Raw genomic sequence first — 24,270 nt, 5'->3', positions numbered from 1 at the left:
AATTAATAGTTCTTAAATAGTTCATAAATACTGTGTAGTGCATCTTTAAACATTATTTGGACAGCCTTTATAAAGCTTGATATTAAATAATTAAGCTGCTGAAGCTTCAAACGGTCTGTGTCGACTTCATTCATCATGAACTGATTATTAGAAATGGAAGTTACAACCTTATAATAGCATCCAAACACTGTTTAAAATGGTTTAGTCTTTATTAACCATTTAACAAGATATTATAATAATCAGTTGAAACTTTATAATAGCCATCAAAATCATGTTTATAGACATAGAGTTTATAGAACAAAGTGCTAAATAATATCTGGTCCATCAATATATCTAATCCATGTAATGTTTGTCGATGTTTAACAATGATTTCTCACAAATCATTTGATAATCATTAACAAAAACTTAATATTGTGTATAAAATGTTATGATGTGTGCAGCAATAAATTGGCAATAAACTGTCTACTGTGTAATAACTAATCCTCATTAATTATCATTTCTTTGTTCATTAACTGTAGAATAACTGAACTACTAACTCGGTTTACTGTTACTAATACTGGTTATAATTATAAAGTGTTACTGAAATCCCAGCCAGCACACTTTATACTTTACCCACTGTAATGCACACAGCTGTAACTCCCAGCAAAAGGAGCTGAATCATGTTTTTGCGAGGCTGCGCGGTCACGTGGGCCTGATCGACTCGTCTCACATCTGGAGTGAAACAGGCCAGCTGTGCCTCTGGAAGAGAGCCATGGAAGGTCACCCGAGAGCTGGGCACGGCTCCAGCTGGGCGCGCACATGACACACAACCTCCACACAACTTGACTGTAAAGGTTTGTGGCACGAGCCAATAAACTCTAAGTGTGCTTGGCAGCGTCGTGGCCCCCGTCCAACCCGGGGACGGGGGCCACTCAGATGCTGTAAGGGTGATCATAGATAGGAAGGCTTTTTTTTTTTTTTTTTTACCCGTTTCAACATCTTATCTCTGAACCCGGACATCAGAGACACTGTGAAAATGAGCCAGAATGCATAAAATAGTAAATTGTTTTATTCTTTTTTCACCATGCCACAGAACACTGACGCGTACAGAGTTGTGCCTGAATCCACACTGAGAAAACACTTCCACACACGGTGTTACAAAGCTGTAATGAAGAGGGATTTTACTGCACACATGGCAAGAAGAACAACCCTGATTGGATGCCAGGTCGAGCTTTGATCTGGTCCTGAGGTAGACAGACATTGACATAATCTAAACAATGCTAATCACATCCTTCTAGAATACACCAAATAAAAGGACATCTGCATTATCACAACATAGAAAGATCAAAGAAAAAAACCCTTTTCAAACAAAAGTGCTCTATTTCTTTTGGTCCACCGAGGAAATCCATTTATAGTGCATGTTCATGTAGAATACAGTGAATGTGTGTTTTTTGTCATGGCACTGAGTGTTGTTGGCTACTTCAGAAGGCATTAGTAATGCCCGCGGGCGCCAAGATTTGCTATACACACTGTTTTCATCCAGAGATCGCCGTCCATTGTCACTTTGAAGGGAACAATTTGAGAGAAGCGTGTAACTTTTACATCAAAATTGCTTGGAACTTGCATCAGAGTATCAGTCACTATCACAGTATGTTGCTTCCAGTTTGCAATGTTCAGACAAGTGGATCTACATGGCAGTCTATCTTTAATTAAGTAACAATAAACAAACACCCAGAAACAACTACCAACAGCACAAACCCATGTACTCAAGCACATCAATGCTCTATTTATAAAAGAGGCACAAGGGAGGGATCTTAATCAAATCAGAGACTTATAAAACACACACAGTAAGATGTTTCTCAAATCATACCAAATGTAAACAGATAGCAAATTACTGTAATACAAAAATACAACATGTTTCAATCTATAAGGCCTGTGTTAGGCTCACATAAAGGAACAACATACCATGACAGTTTGTACATTACAGCTACACTACAACTGACAATAACCTGCTTATAGTGATTCAATGTCAGAATTTTCTTCTCATGTTTTGTAAAAAAACAAACAAACAAAAAAAACTCGTTTTTCACTTTTGCTTCAATTTTCTGCTAGAAAATTCTGATTCTGTGATTTATAAGACATCTACCTATACTCGATGATAAAAAAAAAATATACACGTAAAAGCCATGCTGTGGCTTTTAGTATTTTTTTTTTTTTACACACTATTTAACCATTTAAATTAGGTTTACGTAGGTATGTGTTAGAAAATTAAAACTACTGATGAGTGACTGATGAGAATTTGCAGTAGGTCAAACAAAAAAATATATATATAGTCTGGAGGTAGAGCTTGCTCTACTAGCAGGCAGCTCAAGAGATACAGGCTGGGTGATGAAAATCAACACATATTTGGTAAAAAAAAAAAAAAAATCAACAACATATAAATAGCAAAACCTATTATATTGCAAGACAAACGCAAATCGTGTGAGCCAGCTACCTCAAAATAATAATAACACCCACTGCAAGAAAGACAAGGCAATTAAAGAGATCAAGCTTATGAGGTCAAAACATGGCAGCCGTTCAAGTAAAACATGCAGAAAATAAACAACTCCAAAATAAACCCAACGGCGGAGAACTCTGATAAGTCACAGGAAATTAGGAGAGGAAATGTTGCTAAGTTCAACCAATCAAGCCTTGGTGGAATTATTTTCAGCGTCTGCTCTGCACAATCGTAGACGATGACTCAGGTTGTCTGATAGGTCGGCAGCCGCTCCGAAAAAGCTCCTGACGCTCGGACAAGGTCAGCAGCTGCAGCCACTGTGAGCGTAACCACAGTGGATCCATTAAACATGGAGTTAATATAAAAAAAAAACAAAAAAAAAACACTGCGAGTATGTGTGTGTGTCTGTGTGTGTGTGTGTGCTAGAGAGAGAGAGAGAGAGAGAGAGAGAGAGAGGGAGGGAGATAATGTGTGTATGCATGCTTGCACGTTGCTGTTGCTAGGGCTGAGCAATTCATTGAAATATTACTGAAGTAATGCAGTATGGACGCCAAACGTGTGACAAAATTACTTTCTAAATGAATTATTGTGGTGCCACAGACATGCCCCGGCCCGCAAAACATATTCTCAGGTTTGGTATGGGCCGCTGCAAAAATCACATCATCAACATTTTTAAATTTTTTTTTAGAGAAAATGGAAATTATGATGCAAAAAAAAGCCATTCCCACTAAAATTGTGACTCATATCGCAATCGCAGCTTCTGTCAAAACAACTGCAAAATGACTTTTTTTTTCTATATCGTTCAGCCTTAGCTGTTGTTGGTACTGTATCTCCAGGATGTCAATTTTTCAACTATGAAAAGACATTTTTTTTTGTTGTTGTTTTTAGCTTGATGATGACACATTTTCCAGTTTATCCAGTGGAGTTTACGATCGAGGGTCATGGCATTTTCTCAACACGCAAAGATCCTTCAATTAAAACACAGAGTGTCGTGGTTTCCACCCGACAGCAACAGTGTGTTTACGTGTGCTTGTGTTTGTGCGTTCGCTGTGTGTGTGTGTGCGTGTGTGCGTGTGTGTGTGTTTGACTCTAGGTGCGTGTCAGAGTGTGTGTACGGGTCTAAGTCCTGCTCAGACATAACACACGTAAAGGTAAGTCTTTTCTATCCTCCAGTCTGGGGGCACGTCCTCCGGTTTGTGGCCCTTCATGTGCTTCTGCATGGCGGCCAGGCTGGGGCAGAAGTCCTGGCATATGGTGCACTGGTACGGAGACGCTCCGTTGTGAGTGCGCAGGTGCTTGATCATCGCCGAGTAGTCTCTGGACCGCTGGTGACACAGCTTACACTCAAATGGCTTCTCACCTGAAAAATTAAACGATACAACATTAACCTTGTAGACCCAGAACAGAGACTTGGCAGGTGAAATGGGAATCATCTCTATTTCACTCCACTGCTCCCTGCTGTCCTGTACTGTCCTGTCCTGTTGTGGTGTGTGTGTGTGGAATAATGTCTGCGTGTGGTATAATGTGTGTGTGTATATATCTTAAAGGAATACTCCAACATTTTTGGCAAAATACCCTTTTTTCTGACTTCCCCAGACTGAGACAAGATGTTTGACCTCTGTTCGTCCAGTGGTTTAGTTCCTATTGTGTGTTAGCTTAGCATAAAGACTTGAAGTCTATGGGAGTCATTAGCCTAGCTCTGTCAAAATGAAAAAGCCTCACTGAAGGTGTAGGTAGATCTGGCACAAATTAACTTCTCTCAAATTGATTACATTTTTTTTTTAAATTCCAAGGTGTGTATTTCAAATCCACATGATTCTCTGTGTAAATAAGAGAGCCTTGGTTTTGCTGTAAGGTTTATTTTTTCATTTTGACCGAGCTAGGCTAACGACTCCTATAGACTTCAAGTGTTTATGCTAAGCTAACATGAAATGCTAGCCATAGGAACTGAACCACTGGACGTTCAGAGGTGAAAATGGTATCAAACATCCTGTCTCAGAGAGCTCCTTTAACACGTTATTTAGTCTCAATCTTAAAATTTTTAATTTTCTTAAAACAAGAGAAAAATCTGACAGTGAAATGAGATAATCACACTTGTTTCCAGAATTTTCTCCAGTGAAATGTCATTTTCTTGATACTAGTGATCTGATCTGTCTTATTCTGCCTTGTTTCAACATATTTATACCTGCTCCCAGAAAAAAAGTATATTTATTTAAGACAGGATATGAGAGTAAATAACTTGTTTAGATGGATATTATTTGCGGGCTGTGTTTGTGCTCTAGGTCTAGACTAATATATGAGTTGGCCTTTCATTAAATATTGGATATCAGCCAGTCGTTGTCATCCGCCGCCGGTTTGACGGATGTTCCTCTAACCACAGCTACGTAAAACCTGTCTGCAAAATATGACCTACGATGAAATTTTATTTTGTTTGCACATTGTAATCTTTTCATTTAATCATTCAGTAATATTTCGGGGAAATTAATTCCTCATTTGAAGGCAGTGAGTGACTTTTCCCGACTATTGAAAAAGTGAGGTGGGTCACCCTGTCATTAGGAGCTGCTAATCATAAAAGTATTTTATTAGAGCGGCGTTCAGTGGGATTTTAGTGTCTGATGGTCTCAGAGGCTTCTCCACCTCGGTCAGGATAACGTTCTGTGGAAAACACTGAGTACTGTTACCTTTATGGGCATGGGAACATTCAAATTTAGAGGCAGTGACTTTATAAAGCCATTATCTATGTATGGAGAAGTGAAATCCCTCCGCTTCTGCTGGACTACCATAGGACCTTGTTTCAGAAAAAAATATGTAGCACGTGGGAGAAGTTTGCCTTCAGGGCTTTCTGTCAGAAAGGCTTTCTAACCTAACCCAAACCCTAACCTTAACCCTAACCCCCTGCTGGCAGAATCAGAGAGGAAACAGAGAGACTTTCAGTCAGAAAGCCCTTAAGGCAAACATGTACAGTCGACAACGGTGAGAGACAGCTAATTTTTTTATTTTGATTTGCATTGTGTCATGAATTACACACATGATGTCAGTTTAAAAGATCACTTTGAACATTGAAAAAGTCTCAGTTTGTCCCTAAACTGTTGAAGAGTGAGACTGTGAACATATTTCATTAGAAACACTACACACTGAGAAGATGCACAAGTGACATCACAGCTTTCTCTCTTCACACGCTACCCAGAGCTCATGTTATAACTCATGTTGAGGTGAGAGCGCATGTTAACTTTTAGTGATTTTCACCTGTTTTAGTACCTCGTCCTGAAACGTGCCAAGGTGATGCCCACGTTGGTGTTGAGACGTGTTTCCAAACACTGAATCAAAAGCCTTCAGAGGCCGGGCCTTTTGCTGGGCAGTGGATCACGAGAGCTGCCGGGGATTATGATACTTCTTGAGCTACATTCTGTGGTTTTCCCCATTTAAAAGTTTTTCATTTGGTGACCAAAGACAAATGTGAGTAATAAAGCCAGTGGAACAATCTGACTGTACTACAATTGAAGTGTTGAACCTGCAAACATAAAAGGAGGAAAAACTAAAGGAAAAGCTGTTTGGTCAGTGAAAAACCTTCTGGTAGAGGCATCAGTCTCTTTCAACTGAGGCGCTGCACGTATTCTTAAAACATAACTTTCACTGAGCACTTTCACACAAAACTAAGTGGTACTTTACTACTATACTTAACAACTTATTTTTTCATAACAGGGAACATTTGTGGTGATATAAATTGACAAGTATCATATGTGTAATTCATGGCACAATTCAAACAGGATCAAAAAAAATTATTTGTCTCTTGCACATGTTGTTTAACATACATATTTGATATTATTTTAAGGTCCTGTGGGGGTCAGCGGGATATATTCATATTGTGTGAATGTACTTGACAGTCCTCTTTGTGATCCCATCTCATGTTCTGTTGCTTTCTATTCCAAAAGCCTGTACAGAGAGCGGAAACAAAGGCTTTCATGTATTCTGCACCTTCCACCTGGAATAGGTTGCAGAATGACGAGCAGTTAAAAGAGTTGATCTCACTAGATGTTTTTGTTTTAAATGCAAAATGAAAGACGTGGAGGCAGATTTGATGTTTGCGGTGACATGATACGCTCCTGCGTCGCTGGAAACTTTCCTTTGTAACGCTTGTTCCTTGTGTTTGCTATTTATCAGTGTCTCATTGTCTGTCTGTGTTGTCTGTTTTAATGTGCGCTGCAGCCCGTCTTGGCCAGGTTTATCTCAATTTTTTTTCTTGAAAAAAAAAAAATAATAATAATAAAAATAAAAGAAAAATGAAATAAAACAACACAAACTACCACCTACCAGCAGCTTCGATATGAAAACATCAGTACAAACGTGCATTTGTGCTTTCCTGCATGTGAACTTGTTTAAATAAAGGCAAACAAATAAACATACAGTAAACAAATAAATGAATAAGAAAGTAGGTAAGTAAGCAAACAAACATGCAATAAGTAAATAAGAATGAAATAGTAAAAAAATAAAATAAGAAAATAAATAAATAAAGCACCCAATATCCATATCAGCAGCTTATCAGCAGAACACACAGTATCAGTAAAAACTAAATAAGGTAAACCCTGTCATGTGCGCCGGCCTGTCGGTGCTCCTGTCTGAACTCTGACCTGTGTGTACACGGTAGTGTGTCTCGAGCTGGTGTTTGAGGCTGAATCTCTTCCCGCAGCCGTTGCACTCGTAGGGCTTCTCTCCCGTGTGGATGCGTTTGTGGCCCCTCAGCGTGCCGTCGTCTCTGAAACAGCTCCCGCAGAACTCGCACTCAAAAGGGTGGTCACCTGAAAATGCAGCCGTGTCACAACAAAAGCCACCGCGGCCCGCCTCTGGCCAGCCCATTATCAGGAGCGGCATAAAAGGGTGAGGAAATGTATAGTGCACATGTTGATGCTCGGGTCAAATAGTCACACAGCCCTTTTTGCACATGCATATCATGCAGGGGGATAATGCGCTTTCAGACGTTGCTAATGTTGTGACATGAGGACACTCCTCTTGGCTGTCTGCTAATAGCTAATAAAAGTCCTCCAGGCATGTGCTGCTCTGCTCTCTATACTGTAGTTAATCTATTTCTCTCCTAGGCTGAGGGTTTGACTCATCTCCAATGACCTATGTGCCTCATTATCTCAGTGTCCACAGCAACAGCCAAGTCGGAGGATACATTGCTCTCCTCATTACAGGCTGATTCTCCCCAATCCCCCACCCCACTGTGGAGCAGATGACATTTACAAAATGTTACTTCCAAGCAGAATGGCATACAAACAAGATACGCTGCTATGGCCAAAACTCCCTTCACTTCTGTCTCTTCACATCAATTATGTATTTCTCCTGTCTAGACATCAAGCCGTCCTGACAGCTGGGAGTGTTATTTAAGGTAAAAGAAGAAAGGGGGACATCTTTTCAGTAAATATCTCTCTGTCTCCTGCGGCACTAAGACTCACCCTCGGTAGAACACACAGACAAGTCATTTCCATTTGCTTTTCCTTCAATATTTATTTGGGTTTCCTCTATCATTTTGGGTGAACCACACTAGAACTGACAGCCGTGAATTGCAGAAGCCTAAAGGCTGTCTAAGAACCCAAAATATAAACAGGATGAAATTGCCCAAAATATGTACCGGCCATAACGGTACAGTGCTGTCATCAGAGAGGTGAGTCATCTTATAGAGAAGGAAAAGGGAGGGTGGGAGAGTGTGCATGCAAATTAACTAAAATCTTAAATCCAGTAACTGGAACAAGAAATGAGCCCATATATATATTATGGCCTTATTTGTCTCCTTTTTTTTTTTTTTTAAATATATGCATGCTTCTGACACCACTGATTTATTGATCTTTTGTGACTGTGATGTTGCAGGGAATAACACTGACGATGATGATGGTGATGAACAATGATCCGTCTCTTACCCGTGTGCGAGCGCAAGTGTCTTTTGAGTGTGGTGTGGCTAGGGAAGGGGCGCTCACAGTGGCTGCAGATGTAGCTGTGCATGCCTGCATGGACCTCCATGTGCTGCTGCAGGGCCTTCTGGGTCTGGAAGCGCTTTGCACACAGCAGACAGAACACCGCCATGTCAGTCCCTGGAGAACGTACAAGACACAGACGCACAGTTATTTCAGTACCATACACAGACAGGGCCTTAAGTGGGGAAACTGGGTCACTTCAACTTTGTGTGAGTCCTCTGAGGGAAAAGCTCCTTTCAAAGAGCAAGTGCCTCTACCTAAACTAACTCCCCTAAAAGCCCAGAGGCACTTTCAACTGGAGTCTTTATACACTCTATTTTAAACCCTGAAAGTCATTGTTTTCTTTAAGAATTTTGAACACAATGCACAGCATGCCAATCACACAATCAATGGCTTCTTCCTGGTGTGTTAGATGTGTAATTATTCTCTTCATTCCCCATCAGGAGTCAGCTCCAGCCTGTGAAGTCCTCTGTCTCTGCGCTCAAAGAGCAGCTGATAGTAGCTCCACCCTAAATGATGCCTACACTATGTGCTCCGTGCAGAATGTTAAGTAGTGATATCAAGCCATTAAAGGCAGGACTGCAGGAAAAAACACAATCCAGTTTAATCCTGTGTGTGACCTGGCATCACTTTGGGGCTGCTTTCCTGTTGCACAGAGTGTGGAGAGGAATACAGATAGGGAGTCGCAGGCAGGGTAGTTTAAGTCAGACTGGCTCTGTGAAGAAGATCCATTGGCTGTCATACAGTCAACACTTGATCTACAGGGTTCCTATGCCAGCTCTTAACACCAATCGAGCATCCTTGCTCACATCCGTGCAAATTCATACGTGTGCTAAGACTGAGGGATTGGTTAATCAGCAGCACTGGAAATAATGTGCATGTCCTGGAGAGTGAAGCTTTAATGTGAGATTATGAGGTCCTTATTTCTCTGTCTGCTCAGGTTGCGGATCATTTACAATGCTAGCAGGTCCCATTGCTCCTGACTCAGATTCAATCAGACATCTCCAGCGGAGGATCATTAGTAAACAGAGGGCTATGCCAGCACTTCATTGGAATTCAAGTGGGGTTGCTGTGTCGCATTTAAAATGCAGTCTGATGAGGTCCACTAAATCAAATCATTTGTTACTGTTATTGAAGTGCCTTGAGGCAACTGGCAATTAAATTGGAATTAACGCAGGGAAAGGGATACAGCACTCTCATACTAAGAAGGAAGAGTGTCAGACACTTGCTTAGGTTCAGTCAAGTTAACAGACAAGCCTTTTCAGAGTAAAAAGAAAAATCAAAGCAAATAAATTCACATTTTCGGGGATAAATCAAAAAAACATTCAGCACGTATTGTTCTCTAATCCACATATCACAATTCGCTCAAACAAAGCAAAATGTTTTTTCGCCATGAACATTTTCATGGTTAAGCACATTTTGACATAGACCCACAAAGCTTTTTTTTTTTTTTTTTTTTTTCTTTGTATCTGAAAATATGGTGCTGTTCTTTGAACCTGCTCCCTATGTGGAAGTTTTTGAAACCCCTCCTCCCAAAACGGCGCTAATAGAGCTGATCATTCGTAATCATTAACAGAGAGAAGACAGAGTGAAAGACATTCCCCACCCTTAACAATCCTGCAGGGAGGCGATCCAGTGGAATGAACTGCACCTGTTCAGAGGCTTTAGCCTGTGGCCATTTACACAAAGGACACACAATGAGGTTCAGGCCCTCATTGACCAAGCCCATTAGTCATAGGCTCCTCATGCAACTCCTACAATCCCTGTCTTTATGCTGTCGCCTAATGACCAAGCCGCTTTCTCACCCATGGATCACAATATTTTAGTAGAAGACAAAAGGCCCTCCCTCCTCTACGCCTCCATACCCTTCTCACTCCCTTTATCTGCTGACCATACAGGAAAGCCTTTCACTGTCTAAGTTTTGCTTTCTGTCACTGAGTCATACCTAACTGATGTCAAGTCACTCTGCAATGGGCCGCAGTGAAGTCTGGATAATGATTTATCTAAAAATGGCTAAAACACATTTACGAAACCCAAAATGCATGACCTGTGATGCAGAGCCTGGGTCCATTTCAAGGAGGTGTCAAGCAATTCAACTGCAATCATTTCTGCAACCAGCAGGGGGAGTGCTTTCTGCTTCAAAGTGTTCAGGTTGCTTAGCTGGAGGCAGAGGAGATAGCCTCAACTAACTCACACAGTACCCACCTTGTGTAGATACTTCAAAGCTATTTTAATTATCCTGTCTCCACAGTCTCTTTATTACCTATCACATATTCTAAACACCTGTTTCAATGCGGCCCGCGTACCTCATTCTGCCTGCTAAAAAAAGGTAAACAGCCTGGTTTCTTTCTTTGTGGAGGTAAAGCATTCCTGCACCCTGACAAACTCGCAAACACTCACTGATGTATTCTGATCCTTCTGTCATGAAAAATACTGAAACGTTGAGAAAGGAATATGACAAATATTCTGTCACAAGAATCTCACTCTTGATCTCCGCCTGACATCTGGTGACAACGTCTCAGCAGTCGTTTTCGGTTTATTCTGCTCAACTAATGCTGAAAATAAAAATAACAAACAGTATCCTAAAGTGTAAACAAAACCTTTTTTTTTGCAGGCTGGGAAGCGCTTGCATGCGTTGTCGTCAGGCTGATCACTACCTGCCTCTGTGCACCCTGTTAACTTTTCAGACAAGAAAGAATTTGCTGCTGTAGTGTTTTCCAGTAAGCTTTAGACAAAGTGCAGAGCAGCCTCTCTGTGAGAGAGTTCACTCTAAAGTTGGCTGTCATTGCCCCCTGCTTTCTCACCCTTAACCAGACAATGGGGCTTAGGATTTTGGTCTTAAGGCACAGGATGACCCCCTGACCCTTGGCCCTCAATGGGGTAAATACCATGTAATCAATGGTATTCCTCAAAGCCTGGAGAGTTGACTGAGCATTGTGTCCTGTGGGAGGGAGCCTTTAGGAATTTCCAGTGGGAATGATGACTTTAAGTTAGCCCTCGCAGCACCTAATAAACAGACCGGCTGTGTGCATCCTCAACACTGAGCTGCTTATGTGACACACAGAGAGACACAAGGACAGGGCCGCTTGAGGTAGTCGCGCTGTTTCGACACGTATACAGTAAGAAGATGCGTGTAGTCATGTGACAGAGCACGGTTCGCCTTCATACAGCTGCCACTCATTCAGTCGGACCGAGGTGGGAGCTCGCCAGGCTCTCACGCTGCCTAAGAAACAACACCATGTGTCTAGGCAACCAGATAGGATCATGGTCCTTGTTGGGGTGAAGTGTTCAAGCTAATCCCTTCATTCACAAATAAGCGCAGCCTGTTTCTTTTCAAATGGCAAACAAAAGTTTTCCCACCCTGAGAATCTGGGAGTAAACCCACTGCAAATTGAACAAGAGGCTGCATTCAATGACGACGGCAAATCTGTATAAATTCCACCGTGTGTTCATTTAATACAGCAGATTTACTTTAGTATCAGTGTCCAGTAGCCATCTATATCAGTTACATTATAGGGCTGGATGAATATGTGTCTTTACATTAACTAAAGCAGATAAAAACAAAACATCAACTTGTAATTCCTAATTTACAAAGAAAGTACAAAATATTTTTTGTTATTTTTTTTTCTTTTAGAATAAATTTGTCTAATCGGACAACTATCAGGCATTTCCTGCAGTAAAATGTGAGCTGCAGTTTCAACTCAGAGCTGGAAAAAAAAAAAAAAAAACACAACTGCTACTAGTGAAAGGTCAAGGGATTTCAGACAGATTTCACATTTCAGGACATGGCATCATGAGACAAAACATGTACGCTGAACTTCGAGTGACACCAGTCACACAAGGCGTTTTAAAGGCATGTTAAACTACATCCTGTGGCACAGTGCAGAGTATACAGTGCTCCCTGCCTGCTAGGACACTGATATGACCTAGTTAAACATATGCAGTCACAGAGGCTGCATTATGTGCTAGACCTCATATGACCCGGTGCGTTCATTCAGACAGCTCCCTGTAGATGTGGCGGTGCTGGCTCTGGGGCACTACAGCCACATACACACACATGCACTACAGTACCTTAAACGACCCCAGGCACTCATCAGTAGACGGTTAATCTACCCGAGTGAGGAACAACCAACTCAATAATTAATGCAACAAGAGATACGTTGCTCGTGTTTAACCACCATTCCATGGACCGGCTCATTGAGATCACACATTGTTCCAAATTTCAACTGCCTTGATTCGTGGGAATATTTAACTTGTTTTCCTGATAGTTCCCTATAAATAAAATGCTAGTGATTCGCAAGGTGTGGTGTATCATGACAGTCATAGCAACCACTGAGGGCAAGTAGAACATAGCTCTTTTCAGAGGTCTGTGTGAATCATAGCTGGGTATTAATAGTAGAGGCCAGTATGATGATAGACACAGAGTTAGGTGGAAGATCTGCATTATAAACCCGATGCTTGGTCTGAATGGACTACAGAAGAGTTTAATTAGGCTTGGGACAGAAGGTGATATTATTCACTTGATGACGCAGCCTATAATGTGTGGAAACAGTGCAGCCGCTGTAAGCACACAAAGATAGCACTCTTATGGCCTTTGCCTTGAGGCCAAGGTGGCAAAATGGTTAGCCAGCATGGTTTTGCAGCACATCCAGTCAATTTCTGCATATGCAGAAGATTAGCTACAGTCTTGGGTTTTCCAAAACTCTTAAAGACTATGGTTAAAAGCTTAGTACCCCAGAGCCTTGACTTGCTCTGATGAAACAAACCCCTTTGTTGTGAGAGCAATTCGGAGACAGATCCATTCTTTTATTTTGGGCACTGACAAGTAGGTCAGAGGAGACTATGACAGTGCTGTAGTGAGGAGTAAACAGCAGCACATGATGTTGTTTTCCTCTGAGTCCTGGCATCCAATGCCACCAGCAATCCACTTGCCCTCAGGAAGCCCCAATACTCCCACCCCCTTCTCTACCCATAATCCATCCCGCCCCCAACCCCCTCCTCTCTTTGATCTCAAACTTCAGCAACCCACGGACATTCACCTCTGACATATCAAAATGTTTAGAGACTTTCACTGTAAACTAGCCTAGCAGCCCATGCTGCCAAACTGCTAAAGAGAAAGGTCTCCCTAAAGTAGTGTTATTTTCCCTCCAGAGGAGGTGGACGACAACACTGCAGCTGCTGAGGTCTGACAAGTGTTAATCTGCCAAGAGGAAACTCATTTGGCTCACTAGTTATGCTGCAATGCAAAGCAAAGCTAATGGTATCACAATCAGCACTCAAGCACTGAAAGACCCCATATGTTTGAAGTGAAATACAACTGAAGTTTATTAAATATAAGTTGTCACACGGAGTCGTGGGCAGTATCTGAATTTCAACTTTAAACACCACGAGACTGATTAAATTACCTGCGCCACATTTCAGCGTAGGCTCTGAGGCCTACAGTAAGTGGCAGTAAAAAGGGTCATGCGTCACACCAGACCAAGCTGAGATCATGACAAAATGAGAGAGTAATGCCCTTCTGTACCCTGCATTGGATACACTGCCAAGCTGAAACTGAGCTCTGGATGTTTACAACTTGGGGAGATGAGGGTAGAGACTTCTGGGCATCGTTAACACCCCTCCATGTCCACAGCCATTAACTATTCATACTGTGTGTGCCACCTGGAGTTACAGTTACATGCCAATGCTCCTGAGAGGGTTATCACCTTTCTCTGACAGTGGCAGAAAAGGTGTGGATTCAGACACTGACAGGCATATGCTCTGTTTGCCACAAATGAAGCTTTCTGGGCCGGAGTGGTCTGAAATCTGGGCAATGTGGCAATACTTCAGACCGCTTTGATTTGAACTTGGTTAGAATGGAAAACATGGTGGTAGTAGTACTTATATAACAGTATTGAAATAATGATTTAAATAAAATCTATTAAAATAAAACGCTGCTGCTACTACAACAACTACTACTGCTACTACTACTGCTCCTACTACTACTAATGATAATAATAATAATATACATTGGATACCACTATTACCATTACTACTAATAATAATAACAAAATAAAATTCTATGAAAGTAAATAGTAAGAGTTGATTTAAAACATGAAAATGATGTGGCAGCCTCAGCTCCTCAAGCAGGCCATTCCAAAGCCCAGCTGACAAATTGCCTATCGCCTCTTGTTTTCAGTCTGTGTTTGAAGATGCACCACTGAGGCTCACACAGCCCTTCGGTTGGGAGATTACTTCCAGGGACAGAAGTCTCGAGAAAAATATTTGGACCCATCTGAGTCCTGAGTGCCAATGCCAAACATTTCCCATGCAAGAACAGGGTGTAATGCAAACATTTTCTTAATGTGAGATTACAGCAAATCAAAATGGGCTCGTCTGCGTGTTGAGGGGGAGTGCGTGACTGTAAAGGTAAATAATTCCATGGCCGCTCGCAAGTAGGAGGTGAGGATAGTATATCTGTGAAACTGTAATGCACTCGCTGTAAAGCCAAGGCGGTGGTGAAGTGGCATGCAATGGGTATGCATGCCAAGAGATATTAGTGGGTGATATGTGAGAGGGCCACCCACCTCCCTGTTGATAAATTATGGAGTATCATGACAGGAACAGTTTAACCCAGCCAGCATGACAAGCAGGTTTAGACCCATGATCAAAATTTTCAGCGTCACAGCTTCCTCCACAGCTCGACGCATGCTGTCCAAACTTCACGTTAAACAACGTGTATGTGTGTGTCGGGTGTCTGCGTGTTTGTAAAGTACCTGTGTGTGTTTGCCTGTGCGCTTCCAGAGCATCCTCTGAGGAGAACGTGGCTCCACACTGATCACACACCAGCGCCTCTGCAGGAGCTGTAAAAAATCAGAATTATAAGCATGTGTTTTGACTCGACAGGGAACACAAATGTGTATTTGAGCAAGGAAAACTAATCTCTCATTTTTGAAAATAAAAATAAGAGAGTAGAACAAAGGCGCCCTAGTTCAAAAGTCACTACAAAGCTTTACCAGCCAAACATTTGTGCTTTCAGGTGTTACACAGGGAAGCACACACACACACACAGTACAATGGAGCAGAGGAAACCACCATAAAAACACAACTCAGGACAAACAAAAGCAGCAGACAGCGTGCAATGGCCCCTCTCTTCACAAAGAAGAGCCGAGCTGAAGAGTTTTATTTACCGTGCCCTGTTATCAGTCTCTGAACAGTAAGCAGACTGGCTGCCTGAGAGGCCACAGAAGGACTGGGTGTTCTCTCTACAGCAGACGCTTCCCGCCTGCGGCACATCCCTTTATCAAAAAACACTTCAGAGTCAACACCCCAAATCCCATCGCATGCACTGTAACTACAGTTCCCAGTTCACCTTTGGAATGCCCTTGTCTATTCTGATGAGAACATAAAAGAGACAAGTGTGTATACCGCTCGCAGAAATGTTGAATACTTCTTTTTTGCACTCACACCTGCACAGACAGACACATACACACAGACATGCATGCATGCACACGCACGCACGCACGCATAAAACACACACACAGAGGCACACACACACACACACACACACACACAGCTGTTTGGATGTGGGTTGGCTCTCACAGAGATGTAAATCGGTTGCAGATCCATACTGGCCCAGGGCTCATTCACTGATCTATTTTCTGCTCAGCTGGCTTTAAACGAAGTTAAAATGACTCATTAAAACACCCACAAGCTTTGGGAACTCTGAGCGCTACAGCCTAAATGTGGTCCTCTTTCAACTCTTGCGATACCTCTATATACAGATGCGGTGCCACTGCTCCCAATGCTGCATACAAATAACAACAATAAAAAAATATATATATATATAAAAAAATACCCCATTCGGTTTATTTCTAAAAACAACATTTTTTGAAAACAAACTGTTACTGTTTTGGAACGGCCCTTTTTGTTACATGAAAAAAAAAAATAAAAATAAAACCAGAAAACTTGGGTGAGTATAGTCTTATTGTAGTAACACCACGGCAGTGTTGTAGATCCTGATGTTGTGTGACGCTGTCCAGTGTGGTGTGTTGTGTTGTGTGAGATTGTGTGATTAGGGAGGAAGAGAACATAGTGCATTGTCTTGTGCAGTCAAAGGCACGGAGTGTGCTCTCATCCATAAACCATCAAACTGTCTCCAGACGCGGCTGCAATCGTCCTCCATCAAAACACTTTGTCTGGCATACCAAAATAAGAGCCAGCATCGAGCTGAATACCAAATCAGCCCATTAGAGCAGTGGAGCACTCGCTCCTTAGCAACCAGCGGGATCTAAGGCTGCTATACTGAAATACACAGCGACAAAGAAACAGGATCCACGTTATGGGCTGACATGCTGGGATGGGGAGAGTATGTAGTTGTGCAAAAAATTCAAATTCGGTGAAAGGTGCTGTGAGATTTCACTGTGAATGGGAAATCAAAGTGTTGTGTCGGGGTCTAACAGCAATACAAGAAAACGCGTGTGTTTAGGGTTACGCGGGGGAACGGGAGAACAGCATGGGGTGGCTCAGGCGAAGGACGGCTCAGGTAAAGTCCTTTATAAGCGCTGTTTGGAGAGACGCATTCATCTGTCAGCAGTATGTCAGCCCCCCGAAACAATCAGAGGACAGGGAACCAGCCTTGTCTATCCTCATATTCCAACTGAGGTTTCTGTTTCTGTTTCATTTTTAGTCCCCCCCCTCCCGCCCCCCTCCTCCACCCCGCCTCTACCCTCCCCCCTCCCCACCTCCCAACCCCCTCTGCTCCTCTTTCTCTATTTTGGATAAAGTAGCTGGGAGAGCAGTCAGGTCTGATTAAGTCTGCATTTGGGTACAGTGTGTTCCTGGACACACATCTGCGAGCGAGCCATCACACACGCTTCGGAACACTGGCAGAACACCCAGGCCTGCCGGCAGCTGATGATGTCATCACTCAGAAGGGGCAGAGCTGGCGAGCTGCCAGAGTCTCCAAAAAAAAAAAGAGAAGAAAAAAAAGAAAAAAAAAAAAAAAAAGAAAACACACACCAAAAAGATTCAACAGAACGACTGGGGAAAGAGAGGGAGAGTGAAAGAGAGAAAGAGAGAGAGCTGCGTCGACCTAAACATGGAAACCTGGTGCTGAGAGAGAGTGGGGGAGATTTAAGGAGAGAGAGAGAGAGAGAGAGAGAGAGAGAGGGAGAGAGAGAGGGGTGAGGGGGGGGATTATCCAAACACACTAGGCAGAATCAGCTTTTCTATGGATCCTGTGGTTCCTGTAGTATGAACAGGTGCATGTAAGAGGCCACACTATCAAGAGGCTTCATAGCCACTGAATGGGTTTTACTCCGAGATGAGAGTCTGCGAGTTATAATTACCTGTGTGAGACAGCATGTGCATCCTTAGCCGTACGCTGTCCTGGAAGTGCTTGCCACAGTATTCACAGCCATGGCCCTTCTCCCCATTGTGCAGCCTCCTGCGGAAAGGCAACACTAATATGAGCGTGTAACAGAGAGAACAGACTTATGGTAATAAAAGTATCTCATTTTTTTTTTTTTTTTTTTTTTTGCCTTTTCTGTAAGGTCTCCCAAAGCCAGCAGCACTATTGTCCTCGCAAAAGAGGAGCATGTTTTCATTCCGGCAAGAATCCTTCACTGAATGCAACATCATTAGTGTAAGAGGCCCTTGGAGTTGTGAATCACAACGCATGAATGCTAAAAGAACACAGACAATAGGATATCTGGCTAATTTCAGAGTGCAGACATACACGTGCCTCCACCCACCAGCGCAACACGACACTGAGCGCACACACACAGACGTGCACATACACTACTCCTGTAACTGCTATGAAAAGGAGAGGGAAAAAAAAAAAGAAAAAAGAGATGATTCGCTGAAGCTTTGCCGGCAGCAAAACCCATCATATCATATCATACACATCCAAGCATGCAAGGCATCTGCACTGTTATCCTTATATACCCCCTCTAACAGCAGACCAGATGACCTAGAAGGACTCTGCGGTTAAACACACTGTATGGTCGAAATAAATGAGTCCTAAAATGTCATTTAGCTAACACCAAATCAATGAGCTACACAACCGCACTGAGCTAAAAGGATGAAAAAATGTGCTGCAGCGAATGTGCAACATGCACATTTGCTCGGTATAGACAGCTTTTTTTTTGTCATTTTTTTAAGATTTGGTAATTGAGTGACAGCTTGCATTGTTGCTCATGTGTAGAAAAGGACTGTTAATTTTTGGACAGCCATTTTTTTTTAATCATAATGCCTTGAATGGGCATTAATGTGAGGATAATAAAGCTTTTATTTTAGAGTAGGCAGTTTGGAAATGGGATTTAAAAGGTTTCTGATGACATATAAAATTATGTGTTCCTTTCCAAAATACTAAATATGTGCTTGGAAAAAAAAAGAAAAGAAAACATAACACCTGAGCCTGATTATTTAATGTCTTTAAAATAGAGATGACCTAGTCTGCAGAAGTGTTGGTCACAATTTGTTCTAATTTTATGGCATCTATCATTTTTGCAGGCGCCATTTAAATCTTATTTCAGGTTCCAAAAACAGTTTCCATATTCTTTCTGTTATCTTATTAGGTGTTGGTCATTTTGAGGGACTAAAACAATCAAAAAAAAAAGAAAGAAAAAAATGCATTACTGTTACATTTCTGTAGTTTTCAATTGAACTGTGCCAGGAGAAATTTATTTTAAAACACTAAAAAATGTCAATCTACAAACCAGGTGTATGCTCAGTGACCTGTTTAGAGACCTGGAGCAACTTCATTACATCCTCAAGCAGAGCCACCAATGGGACTCCTTCAACCTGCGGACATCTGCCCGTCTCCATGAGTGAGCAATGAACATCAGCACATATCCCACAGGATGCTCTGTTTCACCGGGCAGTGTTGCCACAACTCTGGAGCGGCACAAGGCTGAAATGTCAGCCACTGGCCTGGACGTGGAAAGGGTAGAGGTTGGCACCGCGATACTAATCATGGCTTGGTTACATCAGCTTGAGGAGTTGCAGATTCTCTTGTTTGTACGGATTAGCGATGACTCAAGAGCTGTCAAGAATGCAAAATTATATAAAAAGTTTATAATAGACTTAAGGAGACTCATCGTAAAGCTAGTTTTTGTGCCCAATGACAAAATAAACTGACAAGCTCAAAAAACACAGAGCAATAAAGAACAACACAGTGAGTCATAAAGCAGAAGTTATCCATCAAGCAGCTGAAACGTCCAGCCTGGTCCCCGTTGAGAGGCTCTTCTCGACTGATGCAAAGGAATGCATATCAAATAGTCTGGGAGACAGCCTCTTGTGTGAGGCACACTTCTGTAGAAATAATCAAACAGAATTTAGAAAAAAAGCGGCTTTGTAAATAGCAGCATTATGCGACACCAAGGCCTCTTTATATTAAATCCCTAACAAAGACCTAATTCAAAACTTGCCGAAAAGTCTCACTGTTAAGACATGAGTGCAGGTGTCTCCGAATAAATTAACATATTTACTGTTGCTCCCTCCAGCTTTTCACTCGGATGGTGTTTTAACATGTTCAGATAAAAAAAAAAACAGAAGTAAAGACTGAAAATCGTGGCCATTCAAATGAAAAGGCGTGTGTCAGTGTGTCAGACTCTTTTCATAACGGCACAAACAGCTACTTAGCTTACATTCATCATACATGCCCATGTGCACTCACACGTCCCTCGCATCTTTTACTAGCCTCAATAGACTTCTGTTACTAACACCGGTGTTGTCTGTCAGAAAATGGTTACTGAGACCGTGTAACAAAAATGTGAGCACATTCCTGGATTTCAGTGCTAGACTTGCCACATTGCAACACTTCAAAGGGCTACGGATAGTTTGACAAATTCCTAGTCAATACAGAATGCACTGGACATCACAGCCTAAGTACATGATAAAGATGGTGAGAAAATGCTGTGGTGTTTGATGGATGTGCAGTCCACACTACCTGTGCTGCTCCATGGCCTGCCTGTTGTGCAGCTGAAGACCACATTCGCCACAACACTGCTGGCCTTGAGCCTGGCCCTCACGCCTCATTCCTGCGGCAAACTGGCCCAGCCGGCTCAGGAGCTCCCTGTGCAGCAAGCCTTGGTGCAGCAGGCCGCTGTAGGCCCTCGGGTCCAGTGGCACGCCCATGGTCGGGGCCACGGAAACGGACACGGGCATCATCCCCTCTCCTGTGTGGTTGGAGGGCACAGAGTACAGGGAGGCCAGGGGCTTCTCGGCCATCCCCGGGAAGCTGTCAAGAGAGTTCCCCATTTGTCCCGCCTCTTCCTGGCCTGAGTGCAGCTCTCGGGCGCTGGTGATGACACTGCCTCGGAGGGGCGTCCCGGGGCCTTCGTCTCTGGGCTGGTCTGACATGCAGATCCCCTCCCCTGCGCTGGACGACCGGCCCTCGCAGCCATTGGCGCTGTCCACCTGCATGCTCTCTGACTTTATGCTACCTGCAGGATCCAGGGACGAGGCCTGGGCCTGCTCTCTGGCCGGGCTGTGGCGCCGGGGGTGCAGAGGACTAACGTTTCCCGTGTCGATCTCTTTGTCCCGCCTGGGGCTCGACATGGGAGCCCCATCGGGCTCCGGGCCGGGAGAACTCCTCTCCGCCATGTGGTACAGTGCAAGTTGATGGAGAGCAGTGGGGGCGGTGCAGTTGGTGCCGTCCTGTATGGAATGCTTCTTGGACATCAACATGTGCCTCCAGTGCCGGGCCCGGCTGTGCTCACTGTGGTCTCCGGAGCTGTGGTTCCTCACCGCCGCGTCCTCGCTCTCTTCTGACTGGATGGTCTCCAGCACCTTCAGGCACTGCTCCTCCAGGTACTCTATCTCCAGGATCTCGGCGGCGTACAGCAGGTCGTCCAGGTCCTCGGCGGTGGCCTGGAGCGAGGCGGTGTAGGCATATTCCAGAATCTGCTGGAAGGTCTTAGGGGACAGGAAGTCCAGGGCGTAGCGCAGGCTGCTGCGGTGGAACAAGATCTCAAACATCTTGCTGGTGCAGGCCAGGACGGTGCGATGCGCTGGAAACTCCTGGCCGTCCACCGTGATGATGACATCACACAGCGTGCCCGCCAGACGCATCTGATTGGCCCGCTGCAGAAGCGTGCTGGGGTGAGTGGGGTTGTAGAGCTGGAGCACACCCATTTTTGTCAGACCCGTATCCACTTGGACCCTCACTGAGGCCACGCATGAGGTGTGGCTGTCCACTTAGCCTTCAGGTTGTTGTAGGTCTGGTGTTTGGGCGGAGGAGGAGGGTAGAGCATTATTACAACCTGTTTCCCCTGAAATGTACATCCACTTAACAAGAGAGAAAACTATAATTCAGCATCCACTTTCATTTATTTGAATTATTCAGAGACTATTTGAGAAGCCTGCGAGTCCTACCACATGAAAATAAATACATTTTCTGAAACACAAAGCCTGCCCTGATCTATAATCAGGCTTTACGTCACCTGGCTCAGAATTATCTATTCATTCATTTGTTTTAATTAAAAATCAACTACAGACAACAGGTCGATATGCACAAGGCAAGACTTCCCGTTGCAGGTGATTAGTCTGAGGTCACGTCGCTGTAATAACGTCTGCATACTGAGAGGTGACGGTTCAATTCATCAAGCTGTGGACGCACGTACATAGTCGATGCCCTCAACAGGTTGGTCTGCTAATAACAAACGCCTTGAGGGGCAGATCAGTACATTTACACGCTGCATTAAAACGGATGAAAAATGCTCCACTTAAATAGTGTAAAGGCAAAATAAGTTACCAAACTATCCAAAATGAGGAAAACCTGAAAACGAAGCGGCGGGTGTCCAAGGGGTGTTCAGACATCCCAAATGTTTCTGGAGACAATCTGAGTGAGGATTAGGCCCCCTGGCATGAACGCTATATAATCTACATATTCTTGGAGCAGTCAGCCGTCAGTCCTCGAGTGATGCTGACAGGCTGCATCCTCGCTCCTCAACTACCCGCAACATCAGAGCGCATCAGGTGCAGACGCGCAATCCACCTTGAGTCCCGCACATCGTGACAAATCCTTACATTGCGCTCGTTTGCCGTCCGCACAGTGTGTGAGCAACACGTTGAAGCAACAAGGACCCCATTTACACATGTATGCGGAGATGACAGCGCGCCCGGAGCGATATAGTCTAGTCTGGGCTTAATCAAGTTTGTAAAAGCCCCGCTATTCACATTGCGAGCAAACTTTCACCATTTCCACATTTCTGCGATCCCTTCGTTTCTTGTAGCAGATGAAATTACAGCAACCCGACACGAAACTGGTATTTATATTAGAAAAAAAATACCCTAATTATTAAAAATAGTCTCAGTCTGAAAAGTAGTTCATGGGATTAGAATAACCTGTTTAAAAGGAGCTGCTCTGGAAACACTGACAAAGCGCAGAAGTAAAGCCGCAGCTGTCACTCTTCTTACCTCTGTTTGCTAACGTCCTCCGCTGATTATCCGGGCAACATCATGGTTAGGCATTTCACAGTACCCGCTCCAAACTCAGTCCTGCTCCAAGTAAGCAAATCATCAGCCAGCCACACGTGTCAAGGCAGCAGCGGTGAGGTCACGCTTCCGGCCGGGAGCTTCAAAATACAAGCCTTCGTGGCAACCACATGTTGCAAACGTTTTTTTGGAGTGGGAAAACCCCCCCCCGGGCTTTATTGTGACTCGGAACAGGCTGCCTGGGATGTTTTCATCACCTCCAGCCAGACAATCTGAATCTGAAATCCTGACATCAGCTGTGAAGATGCTGCTTTTAGGCCCGAACATGAAGAGGTCTGTGGACAAAACTGGCACCTTTACAGCCAAATGTGGGCCACAGCTTCACCATTTGATCAGACACAGACAGGCGCACCAACTCCCACACAGCCACCAGAGTATGAGTACAGCGTTTAGTGATGATGATGATGATGATGATGATGATGATGATGATGGAAAAAGACAAGTAAGATTTGTAGGCTATCTGACACAGGAAAGCTATTTTACATGTATAATATTTTGCTGTTTTGAAACAGGTTGTGTTTTGGGAGGAACGCAAGTATTTATTTATTTATGCATGTATGTATGTATGTATGTATGTATGCATTTTGACAATTTTGACATTTACTTGTCCATAACTCAGAAGTATTTCACACAGTATCTCACTTAGTTTTCATATTAGACCTAAGCCTGGCGTTTTCCTTTTATTTAATTGAATAATCCCACTGGATCCATTTCAGCAATGACAGTTTAATATTCGAAATTAAAACAAATAAATGCATAAACACGTTTTGTATGTCAAAATGATATTAATATTAGATTGTAGAGTAGCACTGTTTTATGCAACTCTTCTCTGAATTCTAATTAAAATATTTTACAAATAATTTTTCACAGACTTGGATGAGGACCCTGATGTTTTTCCATCCCGGGGTTATTTATTTTTTTTAATAGTTCCGTTTACTGATTGTATACATTTATTTTGAAGGTTACTTCGCCCAGCTTCCTGTGTGGTTCCGGCTGCGCGCGTGTGTCTTGACGCGGCTGCAGCTCGTCACCCAGGCGACGTCACAGCTCTGGACGCCTGTCCTCCGCCGCGCGGCGCTGCGGCTGCGAACAGAGACATGTTCAGGGCGGCAGCGCGAGCCGCGCCGGACGGCCGGGCTCACGGGGCCGCTCGGGACCAGTCCGGCGCCCCGAGACAGAGGCATGAGCGGACCTGAGCCGACATGTCGACATGCTGCTATAAAGACAGCACGAGGCTGTGAGCGAGCCGCTGTGAGGAGGAGCGCAGACAGGTGCAGCGGAGGACAGGGCCGGCAGACAGGGTGTCATGACGGGTCACAGCGCTGGACACTCTGATGTTGACAC

At 43.6% G+C, this 24,270-nt stretch overlaps 1 protein-coding gene across 2 annotated transcripts; it reads right to left on the bottom strand.

Moving 5' to 3' along the window:
* Positions 1 to 1,030: 1,030 nt before the first annotated feature.
* On the bottom strand, positions 1,031 to 22,923 carry zbtb16b (zinc finger and BTB domain containing 16b). Of its 2 annotated transcripts, none has more exons than XM_030067715.1 (7): positions 22,849 to 22,923; positions 20,378 to 21,650; positions 17,775 to 17,872; positions 15,201 to 15,287; positions 8,392 to 8,562; positions 7,105 to 7,272; positions 1,031 to 3,836 (listed from the first exon to the last, which is right to left on the bottom strand). In XM_030067715.1, exons 2-7 carry the CDS (start codon positions 21,562 to 21,564, stop codon positions 3,607 to 3,609), a joined length of 1,941 nt encoding a protein of 646 aa, XP_029923575.1. In that variant the 5' UTR covers positions 21,565 to 21,650; positions 22,849 to 22,923; the 3' UTR covers positions 1,031 to 3,606. The 2 variants fall into 2 exon arrangements, with proteins under 2 accessions (XP_029923575.1, XP_029923576.1); XM_030067716.1 differs by lacking the exon at positions 22,849 to 22,923 and adding an exon at positions 22,777 to 22,845.
* Between the last annotated feature and the right edge of the window lie 1,347 nt (positions 22,924 to 24,270).

Source organism: Myripristis murdjan, chromosome 13 (assembly GCF_902150065.1).
Source record: "Myripristis murdjan chromosome 13, fMyrMur1.1, whole genome shotgun sequence".
Taxonomy (NCBI): Eukaryota; Metazoa; Chordata; class Actinopteri; order Holocentriformes; family Holocentridae; genus Myripristis; species Myripristis murdjan.
Note: the sequence above shows the minus strand (reverse complement) of the source record. Positions and strands in the feature narration are given on the sequence as shown.